We start from the raw sequence: 24,942 nt of genomic DNA, 5'->3' as shown, positions 1-24,942 counted from the left end.
GGAGCCTTGTTAGGCTTCAGAGTCTGTATAAGACCTCTAATCTCCCTTTCAGTCACTGGGGACCAGAATGGAAGAAAGCTGCAATCCTTCTGTGCTTCATTTTGTGTATCTGCCATTCCATTACCCCTTGGGGCTATGAAAAGTTTATTATAATATTCTTCCCAAGTGGAAGCGGATATTGGAGTGTCCAAGGCAAATTTACATTCCTTCAATATTCCTGTGACCAAATGCCAAAAAAAGACTGGGTTTGTATTTTTGGCAGCTAATTCTAGATTTAGCCAAAGTGAGGATAGAGAGATTTTGTGCACTTGATGGTTTTCTTGTATTTTTGTCTGACTGCTAGCATGACAATATGATTGTTATTTGAGGGTTGGGTCCATGCAACCTGCATGGCTTGCCTTAATCTTTTTCTCTGTACATAACACTCTGTATCAAACCAATGAGGGCCTTTCCTCAGGGGCCTTTTGAGGCGGGCCTCATCAGTTAAGAATGTTCTTAGATCTTCACTTAAATTTTGATAAGCTGTAGAAATGGCGACTATCTCAGAGTCTGATGCAACAACAGTGTCTACAAATGACTGTGCTTGGGTAGAATTCAAATAATCAGTCAGGGCCTTTGCGTCAACTTGGGCCCATTTTATTCTTCTGTCCTGATGGACCTCTAAATGGTGTAAAATCCATCTATCTTTTACAGTGTGGGGTCTAAGGTCTGAATACCCACAGAATTTTATGGCAACCGGTTGGTGATCACTATCCTCTCTTTTGTATACCCGGATTTCTGAGAAAAGGGACACTTTGCTGTTTGAGACACATATATAGTCTAATGTGCCACTTGATTTCACTCAGTGATAAGTATAGAGGTAAACAAAGCTATCCCCTTCATGGATCACTGCCTTGTCGTGGCGAAGGGGCTTGCGTAACTCAGTGAAGCCATGAGCTATACCGTGCAGGGCCACCCAAGACGGACAGGTCATGACAGAGAGTTCTGACAAAATGTGGTCCACTGGAGAAGGAAATGGCAACCCACTCCAGTATCCTTGCCAAGAAAACCCCATGGACAATGTTAAAAGGCTAAAAGATATGACGCCGGAAGATGAGCCCCTCAGGTCGGAAGGTGTCCAATATGCTACTGGGGAAGAGCGGAGGCCAATTCCAAGTAGCTCCAGAAAGAGTAAAGCGGCTAGGCCAAAGCCGAAAGGACGTTCAGCTGTGGATGTATCTGGAAGCGAAAAGAAGGTCCGATGCTGTAAAGAACAATATTGTATAGGTACCTGGAATGTAAGATCTATGAACCAAGGCAAGCTGGATGTGGTCAAACATGAGATGACAAGACTGAACATCGACATCTTGGGAATCAGCGAACTGAAATGGACGGGAATGGGTGAATTTAATTCGGGTGACCATTATATCTACTACTGTGGGCAAGAAACCCTTAGAAGAAATGGAGTTGCACTCATAGTCAATAAGAGAGTGGGAAAGGCAGTAATGGGGTACAACCTCAAAAACGACAGAATGATCTCAGTGCGTATCCAAGGCAAACCATTCAATATCACAGTCATCCAAGTCTATGCCCCAACCACTGATGCTGAAGAAGCTGAAGTTGACCGCTTCTATGAAGACCTACAACACCTTCTAGAACTAGTACCAAAAAGATGTCCTTTTCATCATAGGGGATTGGAATGCTAAAGTAGGAAGTCAAGGAGTAATCGGAATAACAGGCAAGTTTGGCCTTGGAGTACAAAATGAAGCAGGGCAAAGGCTAATAGAGTTCTGTCAAGAGAACAAGCTAGTCATAGCAAACACTCTTTTCCAACAACACAAGAGACGACTCTACACATGGACATCACCAGATGGTCAATACCGAAACCAGATTGATTATATACTTTGCAGCCAAAGATGGAGAAGCTCTATACAGACAGCAAAAACAAGACCAGGAGCTGACTGTGGCTCAGATCATGAGCTTCTTACTGCAAAATTTAGGCTTAAATTGAAGAATGTAGGGAAAACCACTAGACCACTCAGGTATGACTTAGATCATATTCCTTGTGAGTACACAGTGAAGGTGATGAATAGATTTAGAGGATTAGATTTGGTAGACAGAGTGCCTGAAGAACTATGGACGGAGGTCCGTAACATTGTACAGGAGGCAGCAACTAAAACCATCCCAAAGAAAAAGAAATGCAAGAAAGCAAAATGGCTGTCTGATGAGGCTTTACAAATAGCTGTGGAAAGAAGGAATGCGAAAAGCAAGGGTGAAAGGGAAAGATATAAGCAACTGAATGCAGATTTCCAGAGAATAGCCAGGAGAGATAAGAAGGCCTTCTTAAATGAACAATGCAAAGAAATTGAGGAAAACAATAGAATGGGGAAGACTAGAGATCTCTACAAGAAAATTGGAGATATGAAAGGAACGTTTAGTGCAAAGATGGGCATGATAAAGGACAAAAAAGGCAGGGACCTAACAGAAGCAGAAGAGATTAAGAAGAGGTGGCAAGAATACACAGAAGAACTATACAAGAAAGATCTTAATGTCCCTGATGTCCACGCTGGTGTGATCACTGACCTTGAGCCAGACATCCTAGAGAGTGAAGTCAAGTGGGCCTTAGGAAGCATTGCTAACAACAAAGCTAGTGGAGATGACAGTATTCCAGCTGAGTTATTTAAAATACTAAAAGATGATGGTGTTAAAGTGCTGCACTCAATATGCCAGCAAGTTTGGAAAACGCAACAGTGGCCACGGGATTGGAAAAGGTCAGTTTACGTTCCAATTCCAAAGAAGGGCAATGCCAAAGAATGCTCAAACTATCGCACAGTTGCACTTATTTCACATGCTAGCAAGGTTATGCTCAAAATCCTACAAGCTAGGCTTCAGCAATACATGAACCGAGAACTACCGGATGTACAAGTTGGGTTTCGAAGAGGCAGAGGAACTAGAGATCAAATCGCCAACATTCGCTGGATCATGGAGAAAGCACGAGAGTTCCAGAAAAATATCTACTTCTGCTTCATTGACTATGCAAAAGCCTTTGATTGTGTGGATCACAACAAACTGTGGCAAATTCTTAAAGAGATGGGAGTACCAGACCACCTTACCTGTCTCCTGAGAAATCTGTATGCGGGCCAAGAAGCAACAGTTAGAACCGGTCATGGAACAACCGATTGGTTCAAAATAGGGAAAGGTGTACGACAAGGCTGTATACTGTCACCCTGCTTATTTAACCTATATGCAGAGTACATCATGAGAAATGCCAGGCTGGAAGAATCACAAGCCGGAATTAAGATTGCAGGGAGAATCATCAACAACCTCAGATATGCGGACGATACCACCCTAATGGCAGAAAGTGAAGAAGAACTAAAGAGCCTCTTGATGAGGGTGAAAGAGGAGAGTGCAAAAGCTGGCTTGAAACTCAACATTAAAAAAACTAAGATCATGGCATCTGGACCCATCAATTCCTGGCAAATAGAAGGGGTAGAAATGGAAGCAGTAACAGACTTCATTTATTTGGGCTCCAAGATCACCGCAGATGGAGACTGCAGCCATGAAATTAAAAGACGCTTGCTCCTTGGGAGGAAAGCTATGGCAAGCCTAGATAGCATATTAAAAAGCAGAGACGTCACCTTGCCGACAAAGATCCGCATAGTCAAAGCTATGGTTTTTCCAGTAGTAATGTATGGCTGTGAGAGCTGGACCATAAAAAAGGCCGAGCGCCGAAGAATTGATGCCTTTGAACTGTGGTGCTGGAGAAGACTCTTGAGAGTCCCCTGGACTGCTAGGAGGTCAAACCAGTCAATCTTAAAGGAAATCAACCCTGATTGCTCATTGGAAGGATTGATAATGAAGCTCAAGCTCAGATACTTTGGCCACCTAATGCGAAGAGAGATCTCTTTGGAGAAGACCCTGATGCTGGGAAAGATTGAAGGCAAAAGGAGAAGAGGACGTCAGAGGATGAGATGGTTAGATAGCATCACTGAAGCAATGAGCATGAAACTGAGCAAACTCAGGGAGGCAGTGAAGGACAGGAAGGCCTGGCGCAATATGGTTCATGGGGTCACGAAGAGTCGGACACGACTTAACGACTAAACAACAACAAAACAAAGCTATAGTCCTTACACCCTAACACTTGCAAATTACCTTTAAACAGCAGATTCAACAACTGTATACCAGCAGCATTGCTTTTCTGGTCCCTAAAAGACCATGAATGAAATTCTGTGGGGATATTCATATTGGTAATATGCTCTTGTATGTTGGGCCCGAGCATTGCATTAAAATCTCCCAGAACGATTATAACTGTTTTGGGAGATTTAAAGGTTAGTTCTGTCAGGGATTGCTCTAGGGTCACCCATATATCTGGAGGATAGTATATAGACGACTGTGGAGGTATATAAATATTTAACATCATAAACTCAAGAGCATTATATTGAAATTTAATGGCTAAACAAAAAGGAGAAGAGGCATCCAAGAGAGTTTCAGTGCCTTTCCATCCCAGGTCTTCCTTAATCAAAATGGCCAACCCCCCTATCGCCTGGCCTTTCTCTTTTACTTTCTGAGCTGGAGTGGAAGATTTGAAGCCAGGGATCGAGATCTGCTCATCATCATCAGTTAACCAGGTCTCTTGGGCTGCAATCAGATCATGGTTGGACAGAAAATTAGAACACTCATGTAGTTTGTTTTTCCATCCAGCAAGATTCCATGATAATATGTGAACTGCTGGATCCTTAACCACACCTGTAAGGGATGGGGTAGGAAAACTGGGTGAGGGAGGGTTATGGTAAGACATATTCAGTCATTTCTCAACAGATGAAGGATCAGGGGAGCCAGATGTGTTCACATCTGATTTTTGTGAATATGGTTAGGCGAATCCACAGAATGTGGGGACAAGCCATCGTGTGGAGGAGATCTAGTATCCACAAGGCGTTGGTCAGCGTCTGTCTGTGGTCTAGGGAGGACTGCCTCCTCAGTAGTTCGCATAGACTGACGTTCTCCAGGGAAGACCCCATTCATCTCATAAAGGCTAGAGCAGTTGTTATTTGGGTATCGATTTCCCCCCAAATCTATATCCTCCAGGTGATAGTAATTGGAGTCAGTAGCTGGAGACACAAGATCAATGAGAGATTCTGCGATAGCAATAGAGTCCAGTAAGGTTTTCTTAAGATTTTCTAGCTTAAATATGATGTTATCTTGTTCCTTCCTGGGCAGGGAGCCAAAGGCACTAATAAGGTCTACTACAGCTGGATTGGTCATGCTGTCCAGTTGAGGAGAAAATTGACTCCCACTGCCTTGCTTTTTCAAGGTCTTGTGAGGGGGGGAAAGTTTGTTAGCTTCTGTTGCAGTTTTGGTGTAGGAATAGTGTCTAGGTACAGCAAAGCCACATAAACAATTAACTATTACCTCACGGAACACTCTGATAGGAAAAATTTGAAAAGCTGCTAATTATGGTCTCATCTTAAATATCATGGACAGAATGGTAGGCTGTTTGAACAATAGCAAGACCCATCTTCGAATTTGTACTATAGGAAGCCATTCGATAGCATCTAAGTCAATCGATCTATAGTGACAGTGCAAGACCTAGTGAGGTTTTGATTGCTCTCCTAGTGTCCCAACGTCCTGTGTTGATTTTATTCAGGGAGATACAGAGAGCAACCTGCTGTGTTTGTAGTATGCGTTTTTGCTTGCAGGAAGGTTTCTCCACAAAACCCAGGGAGGAGTTAGTTTGTATGTTGCCTCCTTTTATCTTGTCAGAAGGTTGGGATTTACTGGTGTCATCGTTAAGACATTGCTCGCTTTTATCAATTTGTTTTCCTTTAACAACTTGCCCTTTAGCCAAGTACATGTTAAGAGAGTCTTGCTTTATCATAGCTTTTGCCTTGATTTAGTGAAGGCAGTGAGACCGGGATCATATTTAGAAACAAAAATCTCAAAGTCTTTTTTCAACAAATCTAAGTTGTATTTTATATCAGACAGTTGCTCAAACAATGAGATAACAGTTTGGGCTGTAAGAAGGCATTGCTTTGCCATGTGTTATCCCAGGGAAGTCTCTCCAAGTTCTGGTTTTGTATCCTATTTTTAAGCTTATTTTTGTTTCCCTTGAGGTTATTGGGTGAGCTAACTAATTGTGCTGAAGACCATGATGAGAGTCCGGGATGGAAACCAAATTTTCATTTAACTCTTCCCTAAGTGATAATGAGATATCTAGCAACTGTTGCTTTTCAAGTTTGGTTTGGAAATCCCATTTGAATGATTCATGGGCTACTGTGGGGGGAGGAGGAGAAAGCTTTGTTTTACTTACAGTTTCTTTTTGTTTAAGTAGTTCTTCTATTTTTGGTTATTTAGCAGACTTTGAAGAAGAAAGAGAGCTTGGACTACTTCCATGTCGAATCTTCCTTTTTCCCATGATGTTAGATCCACTCTGAGACTTTTGCTAAAGCTTTTTACTCCACGTACGTCTCACCGCAGGAAAATATGAATGAGTTTAAAGAAATATAATATAAAAATAAAATTAAAAAACTACAATATTCTAAAAAGCTTATTATAACTAAAAATATCAAAAAAGAAGAGAAACATGGCAATGAGAAACTATTTAAAGAATAATACGATTTTTAAAAGAGCAGGAGCTTAAAAAGATGTGTATAACTAGGTTGCTGGGTTGGCTCCACCCCTTTTGTTGTCAAAATGAATACTTTATGAGTATTCACAGTGGAAATATAATATTTTTGCTGGAAGATGGATTTTGTTTGCAGGGCAGAAAAGTAAGGTGCAGTATAATGCTCAATACTACATTTTTCAATAATGGGACAACTGCTTCCTGTGCATAATTAAAAAAAAAATCTTAGCAAAGTACCGGTAGTCCTTGTTTAGCAACTACAGTTGGGACTGACAACTTGGTCATTAAGCAAAGCAGTTGCTAAGTGAAACTGCAACTGTGCTTATGATCTTACTTCAGCTTTCCTTTGCTTTACAGACCTGCGGAGGTCATAAATGCAAGGATTGGTCACCATGTTACTTTTTCATCACCATTGTAACTGCAAATGGTTTGATTACTACCTGTAATCTCTCACCTATCCCTCCAGCATGATTCAAGAGAGTCACAATCAAGAACAAATTTTGCTTTTAGTCCAGATTAAATTTCACAAGTGAGTGCAGTATTTGAGACTGCATTTCCCTTAGCAAAGGGGTAGACAACTTTTGGGACTGGGATACATTTCAAATTTTGACAGCATGTGTTGGATACCTTCCCAATTTGGCTGCCGTGAAAGACTTGTTGATTCACAAGTTGCCATGGTAGGACTAGCCAATAATAAAATACTTATTTACCAGAAGGCAAATTAATATCTCACGATGTTTTCTGTCTTCCCAATATTTGTGGGGCTGAGCATTGTTTCTGTAGATTAATATGATATTTGAGATTGTTCTTTGTTTTGCAACATGCACGCAGGATCACATTCTTACAAATTATTTCTTTTTTTAAGTGAAGTGAGACGGGGAGTTAATTAGCACTAAGAAAGGTCTATGGGGTTGCCTTAGCAAAATCAAATAAGGATTATACTTATATACAAATTATTCATGTTTTATTTATTTCTGGGCTAGAAAATATAAGTTCAAGTGATAGTGCAGGTATTTTATATGTCTACTTAGTTCAGTGGGACTTTTCAATATATACTACTAAACAGAGGCATGACTGAAACTGATCTTTTAAAAAGATGCAAAATATGATTGAATGTCATTGAGCTAGTAAAAAAGAAGTACAAGGTTCTTGGTTGAGGGAGGAGACAGTGTTTTGAGCTGATTGAAATGGGAAAATATGTGGACTATATAGAAGGAGAAAGTGAAATTAGTAGATCTATTTTAAAGCAGACATCAATCAAAATAATTGCTGGTTGTTCCTTGTGTTGACAAGGGGTGCTAGAGAAGAGCACAATGGTTCCCACAATGTCTGGTAAAAACAAGCTTTTCCTGAAATAATACCTGCAATTACAAATTTGAATTAAAATGTCTGCCTGTTTACTTAGAACAACAACTAAGGAGGTTTGTATGGAGCTCTTGCAGATGTACTTCTTTAACTAAAATCTTAATTCAATGTTTGTTTTTACTTCCTTTATTGCATTTTTTAAAAGTGTAATCTTCCAGATTTATCTAAATAGTATCCAGATAATTATGCCATATAAGTAGCTGTTCATTCACACCAGTCCAGAAAAATCTTAATTCAATGTTTGTTTTTACTTTATTGCATTTTTTAAAAGTGTAATCTTCCAGATTTATCTAAATAGTGTCCAAATAATTATACCACATAAGTAGCTGTTCATTTACACCAGTCCAGAAGTTCTGAGCCAGTATCTTCCACTCTAGCACCTCCAAACATGTTGGAGATGTAGTTCCCACAATTCCCAGCCAGCTGAGGACTTTGGAAGATGCATTTTCAACACATCTCAAGGTGGCCAAATTGGATAAAGTTTCTCTATATAAGTTACATACACAAACATTTTGGATGAATATTCACATCAGCATTGGGAGAAGCTCTATGCATGCAATTCATTATGCAGACTGTTGTTTCACATCACTGTCATGTACTGCAAGCAACATGTTAGACCCACATCAGCTTGGCTTGAATCCTAAATCTATTTAGATGTAAGGGTGGATGGATAGTTAGCTGATACAAACAACATACGGAAAATATAATTTTGGCTGATTTCCAACTGACAAAGGTGACAAAGTCACATTAGGAAATATTCTGTGATACCTAATAGCTAAATTCTGTCCTTAGAATATGAATATGAATATGTGTGTGTGTGTGCGCGCGTGCTTTTTCATGAAGTATATCATCAGCATATTTGAGGTTGTTGATATTTCTCCCAGCAATTTTATTTCCAGTTTCTATTCTATTAATCCAGTATTTGACATGTATTCTGCATATAAATTAAACAAATAAGGTAATAATATGCAACCTTGGCTTTCCTTTTGTTAATCAGTTTTTCACAATAAAATTATTTTAATAAACTTAAAGTGCAGACCAATATGACTTGCATACCATTTATATTTCTGAGATCAACTTATTTAATGTAGCAAACTCATAATGATTGCCTCCCTGTTACTGGCTCTGTTTTATTTATTTTGGTGTTTTCCTAATTAATTCTTACTGGATAACTTATCTACATTTCTTTCCATTCTTAGCTATGCAAATTCAATCCCAGTCAATGTATACTCTTCAGTTTCTCACAATCACCTGAAAATCTTAACTTTTTTATAACTGAAAGCTATAAAAATAGTGTATATATTTTCATAGTAAAAGAATTTGGCTCTCCAGTTACAGAGTACAAAAAACCTTGCATCTTCTCATCTACTAAGTAGGGATAGACAACCTGACATGTTGTCTCCACATGTTAGGATTAGGACTACTGCACCCCTTCTCATTGGTGATGGTAGCTTGGGTAGGTAGAAGCTGTAGACCCAAACATTGGAAGAATCCCACATCTATATACAGGTGGTCCTCATTTAATGACCACTCATTCAGCGGCCGTTCAAACTTACAACGGCACTGAACGGTAGTTCCGACCAGTCCTCATATTTACAGCAGCCACAGCATCTTTCCCTGCTGGCTTCTGACAAGCAAAGTCAATGGGGAAGCCAGCAGGAAGTCACAAGTTGCAGTCATGTAAAGTCCTGTCAGGCCCAGCCCAAGAACAACGATGAAATGGTCCAGTCAAGTATAGTTTCTTTATTTGCTTACACCTTATAGACAGAATCTTGCCAAACTAAATCTATACTACAGCAACTAGTGGATATACCCTGAGAGATTCTAGGGAGTGGCTATCCTGAATCTCTTACTCTTCCCACATTCCTCTTGTGGGCTGCAGTCTTTTGTCTCCTTTCCCTGGCTGGAATGCACCCCTTCCTTCCTGATAGCCTTGATCTCCCACATCACTCTCCTCTTCGTAGATAACATTCCATCACAAGTCCTTTCTTAAGGCCCGTGTGGTTCTCACTTAACAATGGCAACCAGAACTACCAGAACTGCCACTGCTAACTGGCATGGTCATGTGGTTTTTTGACTTATGACCGCGTTGCTTAATGATGGAGTTTCCAGTCCCAATTAATGTTGTTAAAGGAGGATTACCTGTGTTCTCTCCAATCTCTATTCCATCAGCTGATTCAGAATTAAACAACTGTTTATTCATTTAGCATTGCCTATACTAAGGGTCAGCAACCTTTCCTGTACCAGGGACCTCACTCCAAGGAAGAACAAATATCAGGAAATTTCAATACTCTCATCCCATGATCTCATAAGATTCTACATCACATTGATAATCTCTGGTCTTATGTATGCATCTTTCTCATAACCTGTATGTGAATTTTGCTGTGAAGTTCACACTGAATTCATATACTTCTCCAAAGCCCAAACACTATTTACATAAATAATCCATGCATTATTTACACAAAACCTGCATAATCAGAACTTTACCATGGGGGTTAAGTTGTGAGCTATTTCACATCCCTAGGGAAGTTTTAGGAAGTCTTGGGAAGCCTCTTTCCCTCTGGCCTGAAAGTCCTTTCACTGTATGTGAAAAACAATACTGTCCTGCTTTATAGCTTTGTTTTTAGAACTACTGGGAAAATGCATGGAATGTTAGACTGACATTGCTAATTTGGAGGACATCAAGCTTGTAAACAGCTTGGAGTACTTATTTCATCAATGGAATGATCACTTTTTGGTCACATGGCTTTACTCAGTTAAGATTTCAGCTGATGGTTTGGTATTAAAAATATTAGGATTTTGTATAGAGGACTTTATGGAGAACATTGGATGATGGGAATGTAAACATTCCTAAAAAAGCAAGAGGCCTCCTTGGAATTCTTCATTTCTGAAATCTAGTAAGCAGAAGAAGGGGGGATCTTTTTAGAATGGCATCTTACCTCATGTTTAACACAGTTCTGCAACCATGTGGAATAGTTTATTTTTATTTCCTGGAGGAAAAAGATTCAGAATTCTAGCAGGGGTTTAAAAGTAAGGCAACATTGTATAATGAGTGCCTGAAGTTTAGGAAGCTTCCTTATTTTGTCTGGGTTTGCACATCACACTAAGCCTTAGTGTTACAAACAATGATGGCTAAATTCATACAATACTCTTAAGCCCAAGCCAAATAAACCACATTCAGTCTTAGCATTAAGGGTGAATACTGCCAGACAATTTAGTCTAGAAATTCTGACATTGATTGGCAGTGATTTCCCAGGACAGAATATAAATCTAGATCCCTGAGCAATGGATCTGCAATTGCACATAAGTTTTGTATTGCTTGAGTTTGTTGAGATTACTTATGTTTTATTTTGACGCTTTCTTGTAGCACTGGACCTCACATTCCTTCATCATTCTCTTCACATATCTTTAGCTGATGACTTTGGTCTTTGTGAAATCCATTTTCAAGGCACATACCTTGAAAGCACTTTAATATTTTGGTTCTCATTACTAGTCAGATATTTTGTGATGATATTTTCTGTGGAATTAATTTAAAGAGGAAAAGACCCACCAGTAACTGATGGAATAATTTCATTTTAAAATGTGAATTACTTTATAATAAAAAAAAGACTTCCTTACTATCTGGTTTTAAACACAGCCTGTTGTAGAATTTGGAAAGGGATCAGTTGATGCGTACTTTCGTGTACCTTTATGATGCAAAAGGAGCCAATTATATCATAACATTTTGAGGCACGATGACAATGAAACATTTCATGAATAGTGGGGCTTGTGCCATTAGAACATTTTCTGGTTATGATTATCCGTTTGGCACTGAAGCCAATAAGTCATCGGAAATTGTGGGAGGAATCTTGTGAAACTCCCCAATGGCTTCAATAAGAACCTATTTAAAATTCAATAGCCTTTTCTTATCCCACATTTCTATTGCAAGTTCAAAAGAATTGCCTTAATTGCTGCTTCTGCTTCACAGTCAGAGGCTGTTCAGATACTGTTGTACAATGTGCTATGAGTTGTCCCTCATTCTCTTTGTGGCCCTTTGCTGTCTCTTTATAACCAAGGATCACAAAGCATTCCACTATGGATCCTACTGAGAGCAAATGTGGGTATTTTGCTGCCACGAGATCTGCCTGAAAAGAAACATGAACTACAGTGAAATTTGAATAGCATTTGTCCTTTTCTTGAAAAAAAAAATTGTGGTGGGGAATGTGGAAATTGTATTTATTTTGTAAAATCAACTTTCCTTTCTTCCTTCTTTACCTTTAAAAAAGTCTATCATGCTGATGCCATTGCCATGGTCTTTGAAAATAGTAGTGTCTTTCCTGAAATGATAATTTGATTACTTAAACAGTTGGGTAATTCAACTTTAATCCCTTCCCTCTCTTCTGAAGAATGTTGGTTTGTGAATTTATGGCTCCACTGACAACTTTGTTACCTATTTTAAAACAATAGCTCCTGGCCATGCTGTTTCTAAAGATGTTGTGCCCCTGTGTAATACTGGCTGTTTATGTTATAGTCCAGCATTTAATGTATCATCCTGAATACAATAAAGGCTTTTAATCCTGTTTCATTTTCTGTTACATCTAAAACAGGGCTTACTCAAGAGATGCTACTCTGCCAATGCCTCGTATCTGTTCCAGCAAGACAAGTTTTATGACATAAGCTATGACACAGGTGACAAATCCATCCAGTGTAGCAGAAGAGCAGATGCATTCAAATTCTGGATGACATGGAAAGCCGTGGGGACAGCTGGCCTTGAGGAGAGAGTGAACAGAGCCCTTGCTTTAGTCAGGTATGATCTTTCATTGATAGAAGTTTTTGACACAATACTTAAAATATCACATAGTAGTGCTATATCTTTAAAAGCTTCTCTGGGTAACTCTATTAAATTTCAGATGTATATTCCCTAAGCTGAAAATGTAGTTCAGACATAATTATATTAAAACCTTGGATTTTCAAACGGAGAACAAGATTGATTGATTGATTGATTGATTGATTGATTGATTGTTAAACTTGTATGCTGCCCATCTCCCCCAACAGGTGACTCTGGGCGGCTCACAATAACAAAAAAGGAAAAAACACCAACCCCTCCAACAATGGCTAAAATCCATAAATAATTAAAATAGAAACATACATTAAAAATATCCTAACCCCCCCCTGTAAATTTTAGCCCTAAAACCTTCAAGATGCTGGGGGGGGAACCAAACCCATCACCCCACCAGCCATCTCCACAGATGCGAGCCCTTATCTGGCCCCCAGGCCTTCTGGCAGAGCCAGGATTTAACCCCTTTTCTGAAGGCCATGAGGGAGGGGGCACACCGGACCTCGGGAGGCAAGATCCTCCATAGGGCGGGAGCCACAGCAGAAAAGGCCCTCTGCCTAGACCCCACCAATCGAAATTCCTTGGCCGGTGGGGTGTGCAACCTGTCCCTTCTGCTGGACTGATTATTTCCACAATCCCCTTCTCTCATGGGTTTTAATGTAAAGATTATGTTACAGTATGTTATGTTGGGTTATGTTTTGCATTATCTTGTTTTTGTTCTGCTTGTGATTAGAAATGTTGATTATTTACCATGGATATTTTAATTCTTGATTTATGTAAATGTTTCTGTTAGTTGTTAACCACCAGGAGTCCTTTGTAGATTATGGTGGTATATAATTACATTAGTAAATAAGAAATAAAGAAAAACATTTCTGTGGCTAGCAAAATTGGCATTATACAGACTTCTGGTGAGGACATGGCCGGCTAGACATCCCTGAAGGAGTGGGGACAGCATTATGGCTGAAATTGCCAACCAGAGGACGAATCTTGGCCAACAAAATCTCTCTGGAGAAAGGAGAAATTGTGGGATTGCCCACATGTACTCCAGACAGCTGCTGTTTGTGAGTAGACTGCAAGAACTGAGTTTTTTGCAGTTGGCTGGTGAGTTGAGTGGCTGGGAGTTGAGGGATTCCATCTACTCCCTCAACCGTAATATAGCCTATATGGACAATAAGCACAGCTGAGCCTCATTTCTTAATCACTTTTTGAATTATTTTTTACTGCTTTTTAAATTTTAAAATCTTCAGAATGGCAAGTTTGATGGCATTCACTGAGTGAGTTTCCTTCAGCCCATAATGAACAAAATTTTAAGTGTGACTCAGCAATTTTTTGGGAATAAATGGCAAAAGGGTGATTAGAGTGTTGTTTTTGGAAAGTCATAACTGGATTAAAGGTCTATATTGACTTGAAATGGGATTTTTAAATTAATTGAATGAATCCTTCCTGTGGGAAAACGGTTTGTGTTTTGAATCCCCCCCCCCAAAAATGATAAGATGGGACTTAGAAAGATGGACACTAGAGGGAGCCAAAAGGAAGTAAAGATTAAATTAAAGGAGAAGAACACCTATTTGACTTGTTAACACAGAATGGAGCAAAATACCTTAACATCAAATGTACTGAAGGATATATCTGAACAATGGACTCAGAAGTTAATTTCAAGAATGTCTGCCATCATAGATATACTCTGTGTGAATGATGTTATGGAAGAGGAACAACAATTGGCGTTGTGCTGTGTTCAGACTAAGAAAACCTGTAATATAAATTCTTACCACAGTCCTTGAAGCAGTTCAAACCATGGTTTTCATTTCTAGTGAGAACATTTATATTCAGTAGTAAGAACATAAATCCCAGTCTTCCAGTTCAATATATTGTAACAAAATACTGAATTATGGTACAGAAAGGGAAGGAAGGGGAGGGATTTTATTAGAAATAGATTGGTGTGAACTAATATAGTTTTTGATCCAAAAATGTTTCTGATGACACATTTGAATAACACTTCTTCATTCTTTAAAAAAACTTAATATGCATTTGATTATATCAGCCAATATTTTATTAGAATATTACTGAAAATGAGAATATCCCACTAAACAATTTGCAAACAGTGTGTTTTGGTTTATAAGTAACATAAAATAATGGGTTTCATACAGGTAACAAGCTAACTATTTCTAAATAAATATTAATTGTATTTAATGCTGGGACATCATTTAAGTTGTAATCTTTTATTAAAGGTCTCAGATTTAATTGGTGCAATAGGTTAAGAGGATTTTTTTTTAAATGATACATTATATATTTTTTAAAAAGTATATAAGAGAGTTATTTTAGAAAAAGTGGTCACCTTTTTTGAATTTTTTGTCTGAAAAGCTGTTGCCAGTTACTGTAGAGATGACATTGAGTGTGGGCCAATGCTTTAATTGGTATAAGGAATTATAATATATTCACTACATTCACACTCAGCCTTGGCTTTTGCAAAAAAAAAAAAACAGCCTACAGGATTATTGTTAGTATTGTAACAAAACAATAATGTGTCTTACACATAAACATTCTCTAAGTTGAGTGCTATAAAAATGTCTAGCTAAGAACTGGAAACGTTACGGAAATACTTTGTGCTAAATGATCTCCAGTTAAAATTACTGTTGTTATTACAATTTCTGCCAGTTATCAAGACTTAGACTTCATGAAGAGAGATTATATACTAACAACAGGACAAACCATACTGAACCAGACATGGAACCACGTCATGAAGTCTAAGTCTTGATTATTAGCAGAAATTGTAATAACAACAGTAATTTTAACTGGAGATCATTAACTGTGTGTAAGAAAAACAAGGCACTCCATTTTTAAAAATCCTATTGATCCTATTTATTCTATTTTAGAAACTAGATAGGGGAAAACCTCCATAGGGAACTTGTGTCAGCCCAAGTTAATACATTGTTAACTTTAAAGCGAAATGTTATTGCAATGTTACTTAACATTAGATTGTAAATAGAAATTCATTATCATGTTTATTTCTTGAAATGCATTTAAGTGTAGAAATCCTACTAGATTGTTATAGTTGCTGCTGTTATTGGTCTTCCTCTTATTCTTGTGTGTTAGAAATAATAGCTATATTATTAGCCTCAGTAGTGTTTTGTTCCTTATTCGGAACACCAAAGAAGTCCTAGAGCAGTGTTTCTCAAACTTGGCAACTTTAAGGGGAATGCTGGCTGGGGAATTCTGGGAGTTGAGGTCCACCTGCCTTAAAGTTGCCAAGTTTGAGAAACACTGCTCTAGAGCAAAACAAAAGTGAAAAGTGTCATCCAATGAAATGTAATTTCATTGAAATATGAGGGAGTTTCTCCCCTTCACGGGCAGAATTTTGGTGATACAAAGAGAAGGAAAGTACCCTATAAATATGGAGTTTTAACTGTTTATATGTACCTTAATGATGTCTGGTTCAGCATGGTTTGTCCTGTTGTTAGTATATAATCTCTCTTTGCATGCTGTCTATTGTATACAATATTTTATTTTATTTATTTATTTTCAGACTTGTATGCCACCCATCTCCCCCACGGGTGACTCTGGGCGGCTCACAATAAAAAAGAAAAAATACAATTCTCTCCAAGATGGCTAAAAACTATAAATAATTTAAAAACGTATTAAAAATACCCTAAAAAACCTCCTCCAATTTTGGCCCTATAAAAACCTGTAAGATGCTGGGGGGGGGCAACCCATCATCCCACCAGCCATCTCCACAGGTGCGGGCCCCCCTCTGGCCCCCAGGCCTTCTGGCAAAGCCAGGATTTAATACCTTTCCTGAAGGCCACGAGGGAGGGGGCACACCGGACCTCAGGCGGCAGGATGTTCCATAGGGCGGGCGCTGCAGCAGAAAAGGCCCTCTGCCTAGACCCCACCAATTGAAATTCCCTGACCGGTGGGGTCTGCAACCTGCCCCTTCTGCTGGACCGAGTGGGGTGGGCTGAAATGACCAGGGTGAGGCGGTTCCTCAGATAACCTGGTCCCATGTCATGAAGGGCTTTAAAGGTGATAACCAACACCTTGAATTGGACCCGGAAACAAACTGGCAACCAATGCAGCTCACGCAACAGGGGTGTTATACGTGCCCTCCTAGGGGCATTAAGAACTGTCCACGCCACTGCATTCTGTACCAGCTGTAGCTTCCGGATACTCTTCAAGGGTAGCCCCATGTAGAGCGCATTACAGTAGTCCAACCCGGAGGTGACCAGGGCATGAGTGACCGTGCTCATATACAAAGGCAAAGGAGCTCTCTCCATTAAAACTCCTATACACCTGCATACATTTACAAAAAATTATACTATAATTCAATTCCGCTCATATCCTGATGCAGTTCTTTTTGCCACTCTCAGTAGCAACACCAACCTCAAGTTGTCTTCCCTGGGTACTTACAGGTAATTTGCTTGAAAAAAGTATCGAAGAATAATAGTTGGTTTGAAGTACAGTAAGCAAGTGGCAAAATAGCAACACCAATGTGTTTTCACATAAATATATGTAACAAAATGTTATGTACTAGTACATGGAACAAAACACTTAAATTAAAAGCTGGAATGATAAAAATGCCCCATGAAATAAAGTAACTTGAATAACTGTATTTAAACAATCCTGTCTTCCTTGCTCTATTTAATTTCTGCATGGGAGAACATAGTTCCTAGATAGATTGTTTTACTGATGGCACTTTAGATTTTGACAAATTCATCCTTTTATGACAGAAATAATAATTAGGGCCCTGTGGCTCAAAGGTTATCTGTCTCTCAGAGGCATGGTACACTGCCTTAGTCAATGAAATACTTCGATGAGGCATCTGCATAGCCTTAATAGTAATACTAAAATCTACTGTGGGTTGTTTTTTTTTAACTATGACTGCATTGTAAATAAAAGCTGGGCAAGAATTCCATCATCAGCTCTATACAAGACCATTTATCTGAAGGAAATGGGTTGAAAACAAAGTCCAGGTATAATTTTACTGGTTGGATGTTCTTTAGACTTCTTAAGTAATCAATAATTGTGTCTATTTGCATTCTATCTTATTAAATCAGGGTATATTCAGACTTGGCAGCTGATTCTCCCTATCGGTGAAAAAATAGTCCTTCATCAAGGTCATACTTGCAAGTTCACTTGCTAAAAATACACCGGGTAATGATCTGGGAATTAATACTTCCCTTTGATGGGCATGTTTTAGCCAATGGCACAGCTAAAGGAAAGAGTCACTAGTCTTCGCAGAAAGAAAATTGCCCTTATCTGACCATCACTAGTGTGATGTTCAGCACAGTAGCATCTTCGCTAGCTTAAGCATTAGGCACCAGGCCTTTACCACCGCGGTATCTGTTTCTCTGGGCAAAAAGCCCAGTTTGTTAAATGTGGCATGTTTCTGATTATGTTACAGTAAGCTTTACTGTGATGCTGCAGAGATAATATTTCAGGGTCCCTGAATAGACTTTTCTTCATTCTGGAGGTAGACCATGGACCTTAAAAAATCAAGGGCAAGATTCTCTCCTTTGCTAGCTGCCAGGCTGGCAAATGTTTTACTTGGACTGCAGTATGGTTTGCCTTTTGAATCAGCTATTGTAACATATTCATCATTTATTTTTATCCTCGCTTTCTGTGGAATGTTGAATCCCATATCTTCATATTCTACAGAAGATCTGAGACTGGCATAGATGTTTTCCTTGCAGGGATGCATAGCATTTTAAGATAATTGCAACAGAGGACTCAGCTGATCCCACAGGAAATGTTCTGTGTGCTTTATAGATATCCTGCCAAACTTCTATAGTAATCTGTGCTAGAGTAATACGTTCTGAAGCAATGTTTGCCTCTGTTACAGCATCGCCACTGCGCAGTCTTTGATACCCTGGGGTAAATCAGTACCTTTCATCTTTTCTTCTTGTCTTTAAAAAAAGGGACTGTAACAACTGCCTTTTGGCATTCTTTGAAGTGAGTGGAATGTGATACACACATAACACATTCTGACCTTTAAAATGTAATATGTAATATTAATACCAGTAATATGATGATAAATATGAACCCAAAAAGTATTTTTAATGATAGGAATATTGCATTCATTTAGATAGTGTTAATGCTGGTGGCAACAGTGCACCATGGCAATCTGGTTGCATAGATATGCACTGAAGAGAGAGGAGTCACATGGACTTGTCTCGTTAAAAACAAACATCTTGGCAATTGCCTATGCTCCAGTATAAATAATCTCTTCGTTGTTCTCTTTAATGAATCCCTGGACAGTCTTGGCAAAACGTTATGTAAAATGCCAGATTGTGGCATAACTAAGTTATTTTGTGAGTATTTAAAATCAGTATTTTTAGAAATCTATTCAATGTTGTGTATTTATTTTCTGAGCATTTCTCCAAGCAACATTTTGTCAGGTGTGCAATCCTTTATCCAAGATCAGATTCATAGGATTAAGTTCTGTGCACTTATAGTGGTGGATAGGCTTGGATATAATTCTGATCCATCTAACTGATTGACGTTCTTAAGCAATGCATTATCGATTTAGTCCTAGTTCAAATATAAAGTATTTAAGAGTAATAGAATATAATTTCTGTGAAGGAAGAGTGTACTTTCCTTTTCAACTTTCAGCTCCATGGAGGCTGATTTTGGAATTTATTTATTTATTTATTTGCTTGCTTGCTTGACTCTCAGTAACTCTGGGTAGCTCACAACAACTAAAACAAGAGAAATACAATTAATAACAAGTGAAAAATAAAAGATGGCAAGAGTGACAAACCAGCCAGGAACAAAGCAAAGGGTCATCACTCTCTCTTGCCAAAGGCCTGGGCAAAGAGTGGGGGGCCAGCTGGATCTTGGGGAGAACCTTATTCCAGAGGGCAGGCACTGCTACAAAATTGCCTCTGTGCCTTATGTCTTTCGGTTAATATTGCTGGCTGGGGAATTTAAATTTAAGAAGTCCACACATCTTAAAGTTGACAGGCTTGAAAAGCACTGGTCTAGCCATTTACAAAATGGGTAAGACTCCCTCAAGTCTATAAATTTATTTGGGGTATTTTGGGCAACAGTATGGAAGTGGTTTGTCACTGGGGATCTTCAGGGATGTTTTTTGACTGCCTAGTCTAGTTTATAGCCCTGAGATTTCTTGTGGTTTCCCATCCAAATATTTGCTAAAAGAGGTCCAATCCTTCTTAGGCTTTTTTGAAATCAGCAAATCTGCTTACAAACTGGCATGTAATCTATGCCAGCCTTGGAGCTGATGTAAATGTATTCCCTCCCATTGTTTCAAGCCCTTTAAGCAAGCCCTTTAAGGGAGGGAGAAATAGAAATGTCTATCCTTTTTCACTTCCAGAAGTAGCAATATTGTAGGTTTTCCTGAGACTTTCATGTTGGAACCCTTCCTGTATGTCTTGCATTTTTTTGATTCTCTGTTGTTCTTTCTATTTCTCCCAACCTCTAATGATCTTCCTACCCTACACAAAAAAAGTCCATAAGGGGTTTCCAGTCACCAATAAATGTAGATATTGTCTTTTCTCTAAGCAAACAAGTCATTTCAGCAAGTTCTGTCATCTTCACCAACCATTCCTTCATTGTAGGTATTGCCAAATCTTTCCATCAAACAGTGTTCCATGGCTCTTTTCTAACTGTTAGTTTAGAATAGATAGATAGTCCCAGGAGGAAAAGTTCTGGTTTCAATATTCTAACTGGAATTTCTTTAAGCACAATTACTTCTGTATTATCAATCTTCAGTCTAGTATTAAAATGCTGCTATAGAACTTGGGCTCTAGTCTTCTTCCTGACAGAGTGCACAAGTATATCCCTTGGAACATTTCTTAATTTTTCAAATCTTGTATTTATCCTATAAACTTTATTGATTTCTACCTCTGTGTCCTCTTCATCCCACTCCAGAAAAATTGAGGAGGCTTTAACAATCTTTTCTCTGATATCTTCACCAGAATCCTCAATGCTCTGAATCTCAGGCAGAATTCTTTCTCTCTCAATTCTAATAGTGCCAAATTATCTAAAAAATTTCCATCTCTCTGTTTATAACTTCTGTCTTGCTTTCCAAAATTTCCACTTTATCATTAATTTGTTTTACATCTCCAGCAACTTGTCCTACAGATCCTTCAATCTTCTTAAATTATTCCTAAATTCTTCTTTCATTTCCTCTTTCCTCTTTTCTTTCATTCTCTCTACAAAAGCTGCCAAGTTAGTATTAACTGATTCAGACACCTTCTTGCCTGATTCCTCAAACATTTTCTGCAACATCTGTGGGGTGATCCCCCTTTCTGTAGGTTGCTCTAACGATTGTCTTCTCCCTTCTCCTGCTTTAGCTGCTTTTCTGGTGGTTGCCATTCTAATTTTGTAATCCAAAAGTGAAAGTGTCTCAATTACAAGGAAACAAAAGGCAGACTTCCCCCCCCCACACTTTTTTTTCTGTTTTGCCTTTCTATGTCTTTAATACTTTAGTCTCATTTGACATTCCATAGTTACAGTCACACAATCAGTCTCACATTACCTTTATCTTCTTTATTTTGTAAAATTCATCAACTGTGTTCTTTAATATTAAACAACTTTCCCACAAAAGTCCAGTTTGTCTATTTAGTTCCAATATTTTCAAAAGCACTTTAGTCAAAAATTAATCTTTCAAAATTGCTGTCCCCTTTATCTGTTTAAACTTTCTTACATCAAATCCTTGTTAATCCTTGCTAGTAATTTAAAATCCTTTAAAACTTTTGTTTTTTCACTTTCTTTGATCTTGAGAAAGGTGATTGACTCACCAAGTGATTTTCCCTTATTCTGCCGATCTGAAGATCTCTCTTTAACTTTAAATTGATTGTATCCAGTAGTGGTCAAGAAAGTGAGGGTTTTGTGAACCTTATGCCCATTTGCAATTGTGAGCATGATTGAAATCCCCTGACTCCCAGATGCTCAACTAACAAGTCAATCACAAAAACCATGATTCCTGCGGTCTCCTCATGAGGAGCAGCTGTCTGGAGTACAGATGGGCAATCTCACAGTCTCTCCTTGTCTGGAGAGATTCTGTCAACCAGAATTCGCTGTCTGGACACCGGTCTCTGCCACAGTGCTGTGCCTGCTCCTTCAGGGATGTCTAGTTCACCACTGAACCTCACCCGGAAGTCCAACAAAGAGATTAGTCTTACTGAAGTGTGTCAATAAACCTTATGTTGAGTGAGCCAATTCCTGAATTAGGGGCTAAGAATCACAAAAACAGAGATTTACAGCAGTGCCTGTGTGAAATCTGATACTTACTAATTCACTTGTTGCAGTATGTGTTTGTTTCCTAGAATGGACTATTGCTGTTTCTGTTAATTTGAAAAATATTGAAAATTTAATAGAGAAGGTGTTAAGTTACTGTTAATATATATACTTGTTTGGAAGGAGGGGGAAGTCGCCTTTTACATTTCTTTCTTCTCTTCTCTTCTTTTTTGTTTGTTTGTTTGTAGGGTTTTTAGTTTTGTATTAGTTTTTATATATATAAACTTTAATACAAATATTTTTTAAAAGAAAATATTGAAAATTTATATATTTGAATAATTTAAAAGACCAACCAAACAAATAGTTTCAGGCTTTTTTTTTTTAATCAGTGGAGGGTACATTGTGCCACTCAGAAAAGAGTTTCCATTCAAAAAGACTTTGCTGCTAAAAAAAAGCCTACGACTCATCCTCCACACTCAGTTCCTTGAAATTTTGCTATTTTAAAAAAGTAAATACAAAAATTAATGCTAATTTTAAAATATATAGGAACAATTATAAAAATAAACAGTGACCCCATCTACTTGAGACTTAGCCTTACCTGTGGGCCTCAGGCTGAAAGAAATTATACGTGCATCTGATAACCTGAAATGTTAACGTCTGCTCATATCTGTACGTTAATTAAATGTACTCCAGATATTTCTGTTCTGTTTTTCAGATACTTAGTGGATGAAATTAAGAAGAGAGAAGGATTTCAGTTGCTTCTGGAGGTAGGTGTTTATTAAATGCAATTTAGCACTGTCTTTGCACCACCATTTTGGAACTGATGATATAATAAATGCTAAATGGTATGAAGTGTAGGCAGTATTTTAGATCATCAGCTTGATTGCTTCCCATGCCTGTTTTAGATGGTAAGTAATCACTTACCATGTAATTGAACTGAAACAAAGTGGCAACAATTGGATTGAAACAAAATAGGGTGCTTTGCATTGAATGATTTCTCTTTATTTCTTAAACTAAAATCTCCCTGATTAGAATATTTGGCAATAGATTTTAGTATTGCGGGATAAAACATATGTAAAGCTTTAGATTTTATCTTTAATTACTTGCTAAACTGAGCACTTTAGAGGCTAGTGACTGCAGTGAATTCATTATGAATTTCATAGTATTCCAAATTGTCATCTGTAAGGAGCCTGTAATATCATATCCCAATTATTTGTGAGCCAAACTCTGCAGGGATTATTAAACTGGCATGAGTCCTCTAGTTCCCAGTCTAACCTTTCCAAAACTGGTGTACCATCCAAGTTGACTTGAGGTTGAGCAGAGTTGCTCTCCAACACATCAGAGGTCATCAGATTGGGAAGGCTGCTGTAATGTGAGGAGTGGGTAATGGGATGTAAAAGAGCCAGGAATGTAATCCTATAATTCTTCTCTGAGACACACAACATTAATTTATAACCACTTTATATTAAGCTGTGCATCAGATTCCATTCTCTCAAACTCCCTATTGCAGCTACAGCTGTTCTTAGACATTTCAGCAAAGTCTTTCCAAACCTGGTTGCTTAAGTCTCTTTTAACTGAGATAGCAAGCTTAGAATATATGGACTTCTGCATGCTGTCCTGTAGCACATTTCTGTGCCAAAAAAGGATAGTTTCTGCAATCTGTCTTATTGGCATTGAGTTGATGACATTAACAACAGATCTTAGTTGTCTAGACCATTGGTAAGCTAGATTTGGATTCTGTTCAAGCCTGAAAATACCCTTTGGGAACAATGCCAAAATAAAGGAAGGGTGGTTTAGTCTCAGAAACTTGTGTTTCAGGACCTGAAGGAACTAGATTCTGTCGAATACCAGACCTCTGATGCTGTCCCATTACCCCTGAAAAATTATTGTCTGTGCACATTTTCAGCAATTCAGACCAAGTAGAAATATAAAGCTGCAATTTCCATGCAGTGTGGCAATAGAAAAGACATCTGCTGTAGCATAAGTTGTGCTATGCTTTCAGATCAAATGTGGCTACAGAAAAAAATAGCTGTCAGCAACATGATCATTAATTGACCTCTGGTTGCACAGAATTTCAACTTTCATCATGGCATTTGGCCCTGCTGATTATAAATGATGAGTGTTACATTCTGACCTATCTGATGACCTCAGGTGGGGCTGGTCTGCAATATATCCTCCACATATCTAAAGGATGCCAAGAGCCATTCTCAATGAACTTTCCTAAAACTCTGTTTCTTTCAAGGTCAGCAAAGAGCAGATAAAATGCATGGGTTGTCACACCTTCATATCCAATCTTCAAAAACTTAAATTGCAGAAATAGGAAACAAACGTTGAGGGCTTTCCAATGTCACACAGAATACTATTTTGCTAGTGTTTCAAATTGGAGTTAGGAATGGATACAATTCTGAACAAAGAGTTAGGAATGCATAACAGAAAACCAGGCAGTATAGACGCATAGATGGTTAAAAAATAAGTGAAAAGTGTCAAACATACAGAGGAAAAGGAAAACAATTGCATCTATCTAGATAAGGGGGCTTGGAATGCAGATTCTGATAATTGCTGACAGTTAGAATTAGTGCTAGGATTTTAATGGACTTCTTGTTTTAATTTCAAGGCAGTACTTCTAGAGAAAAGAGGAAAAGGGCCCCTTTCTTGTAAAAAAGAATGATTAAGCAAACCTGACAGGAAAAGCAGAAGTTAACAGAGAATTGACTGCCCACAGTTCACTCATTCAAGGTATAGATTACTGCTAGCAGGATCAGCATGAGTAGCACAGTAACCGAGATGCTGAAGGAATAATAAGATGGACTCTAAATTAAAAGAATCTTTAAAAAAAATTAAGTGAGGTGGGCAGGGGGTCTGATGTATGACCATTACTTCGGAGTCTCTGTGATACCCATTGTTACCTTGCCATCCATCCCCCAACCTTCCCTTGATTGTATGAAGTTTTCTTTAACTTTGTTTT

The 24,942-nt window shown here is 38.4% G+C and overlaps 1 protein-coding gene across 5 annotated transcripts in view; it reads left to right on the top strand.

Moving 5' to 3' along the window:
* The window catches only part of GADL1 (GAD like acidic amino acid decarboxylase 1), a 117,896-nt gene that overhangs the window by 54,678 nt on the left and 38,276 nt on the right, over positions 1–24,942 (top strand). For all 5 annotated transcript variants that reach the window (XM_088150852.1, XM_088150853.1, XM_088150855.1 and 2 more), the window contains exons 12-13: positions 12,553–12,752; positions 22,693–22,744. In XM_088150852.1, coding sequence (XP_088006978.1) covers positions 12,553–12,752; positions 22,693–22,744 — 252 coding nt within the window. The remainder of the gene's footprint in view (positions 1–12,552; positions 12,753–22,692; positions 22,745–24,942) is intronic.

Source organism: Python bivittatus, unplaced genomic scaffold (genome assembly GCF_059951505.1).
Source record: "Python bivittatus isolate LINGU-HERP-01145 unplaced genomic scaffold, Pbiv_v1 ctg000610_np1212, whole genome shotgun sequence".
Taxonomy (NCBI): Eukaryota; Metazoa; Chordata; class Lepidosauria; order Squamata; family Pythonidae; genus Python; species Python bivittatus.
This window is presented reverse-complemented; position numbering and strand designations above follow the sequence as displayed.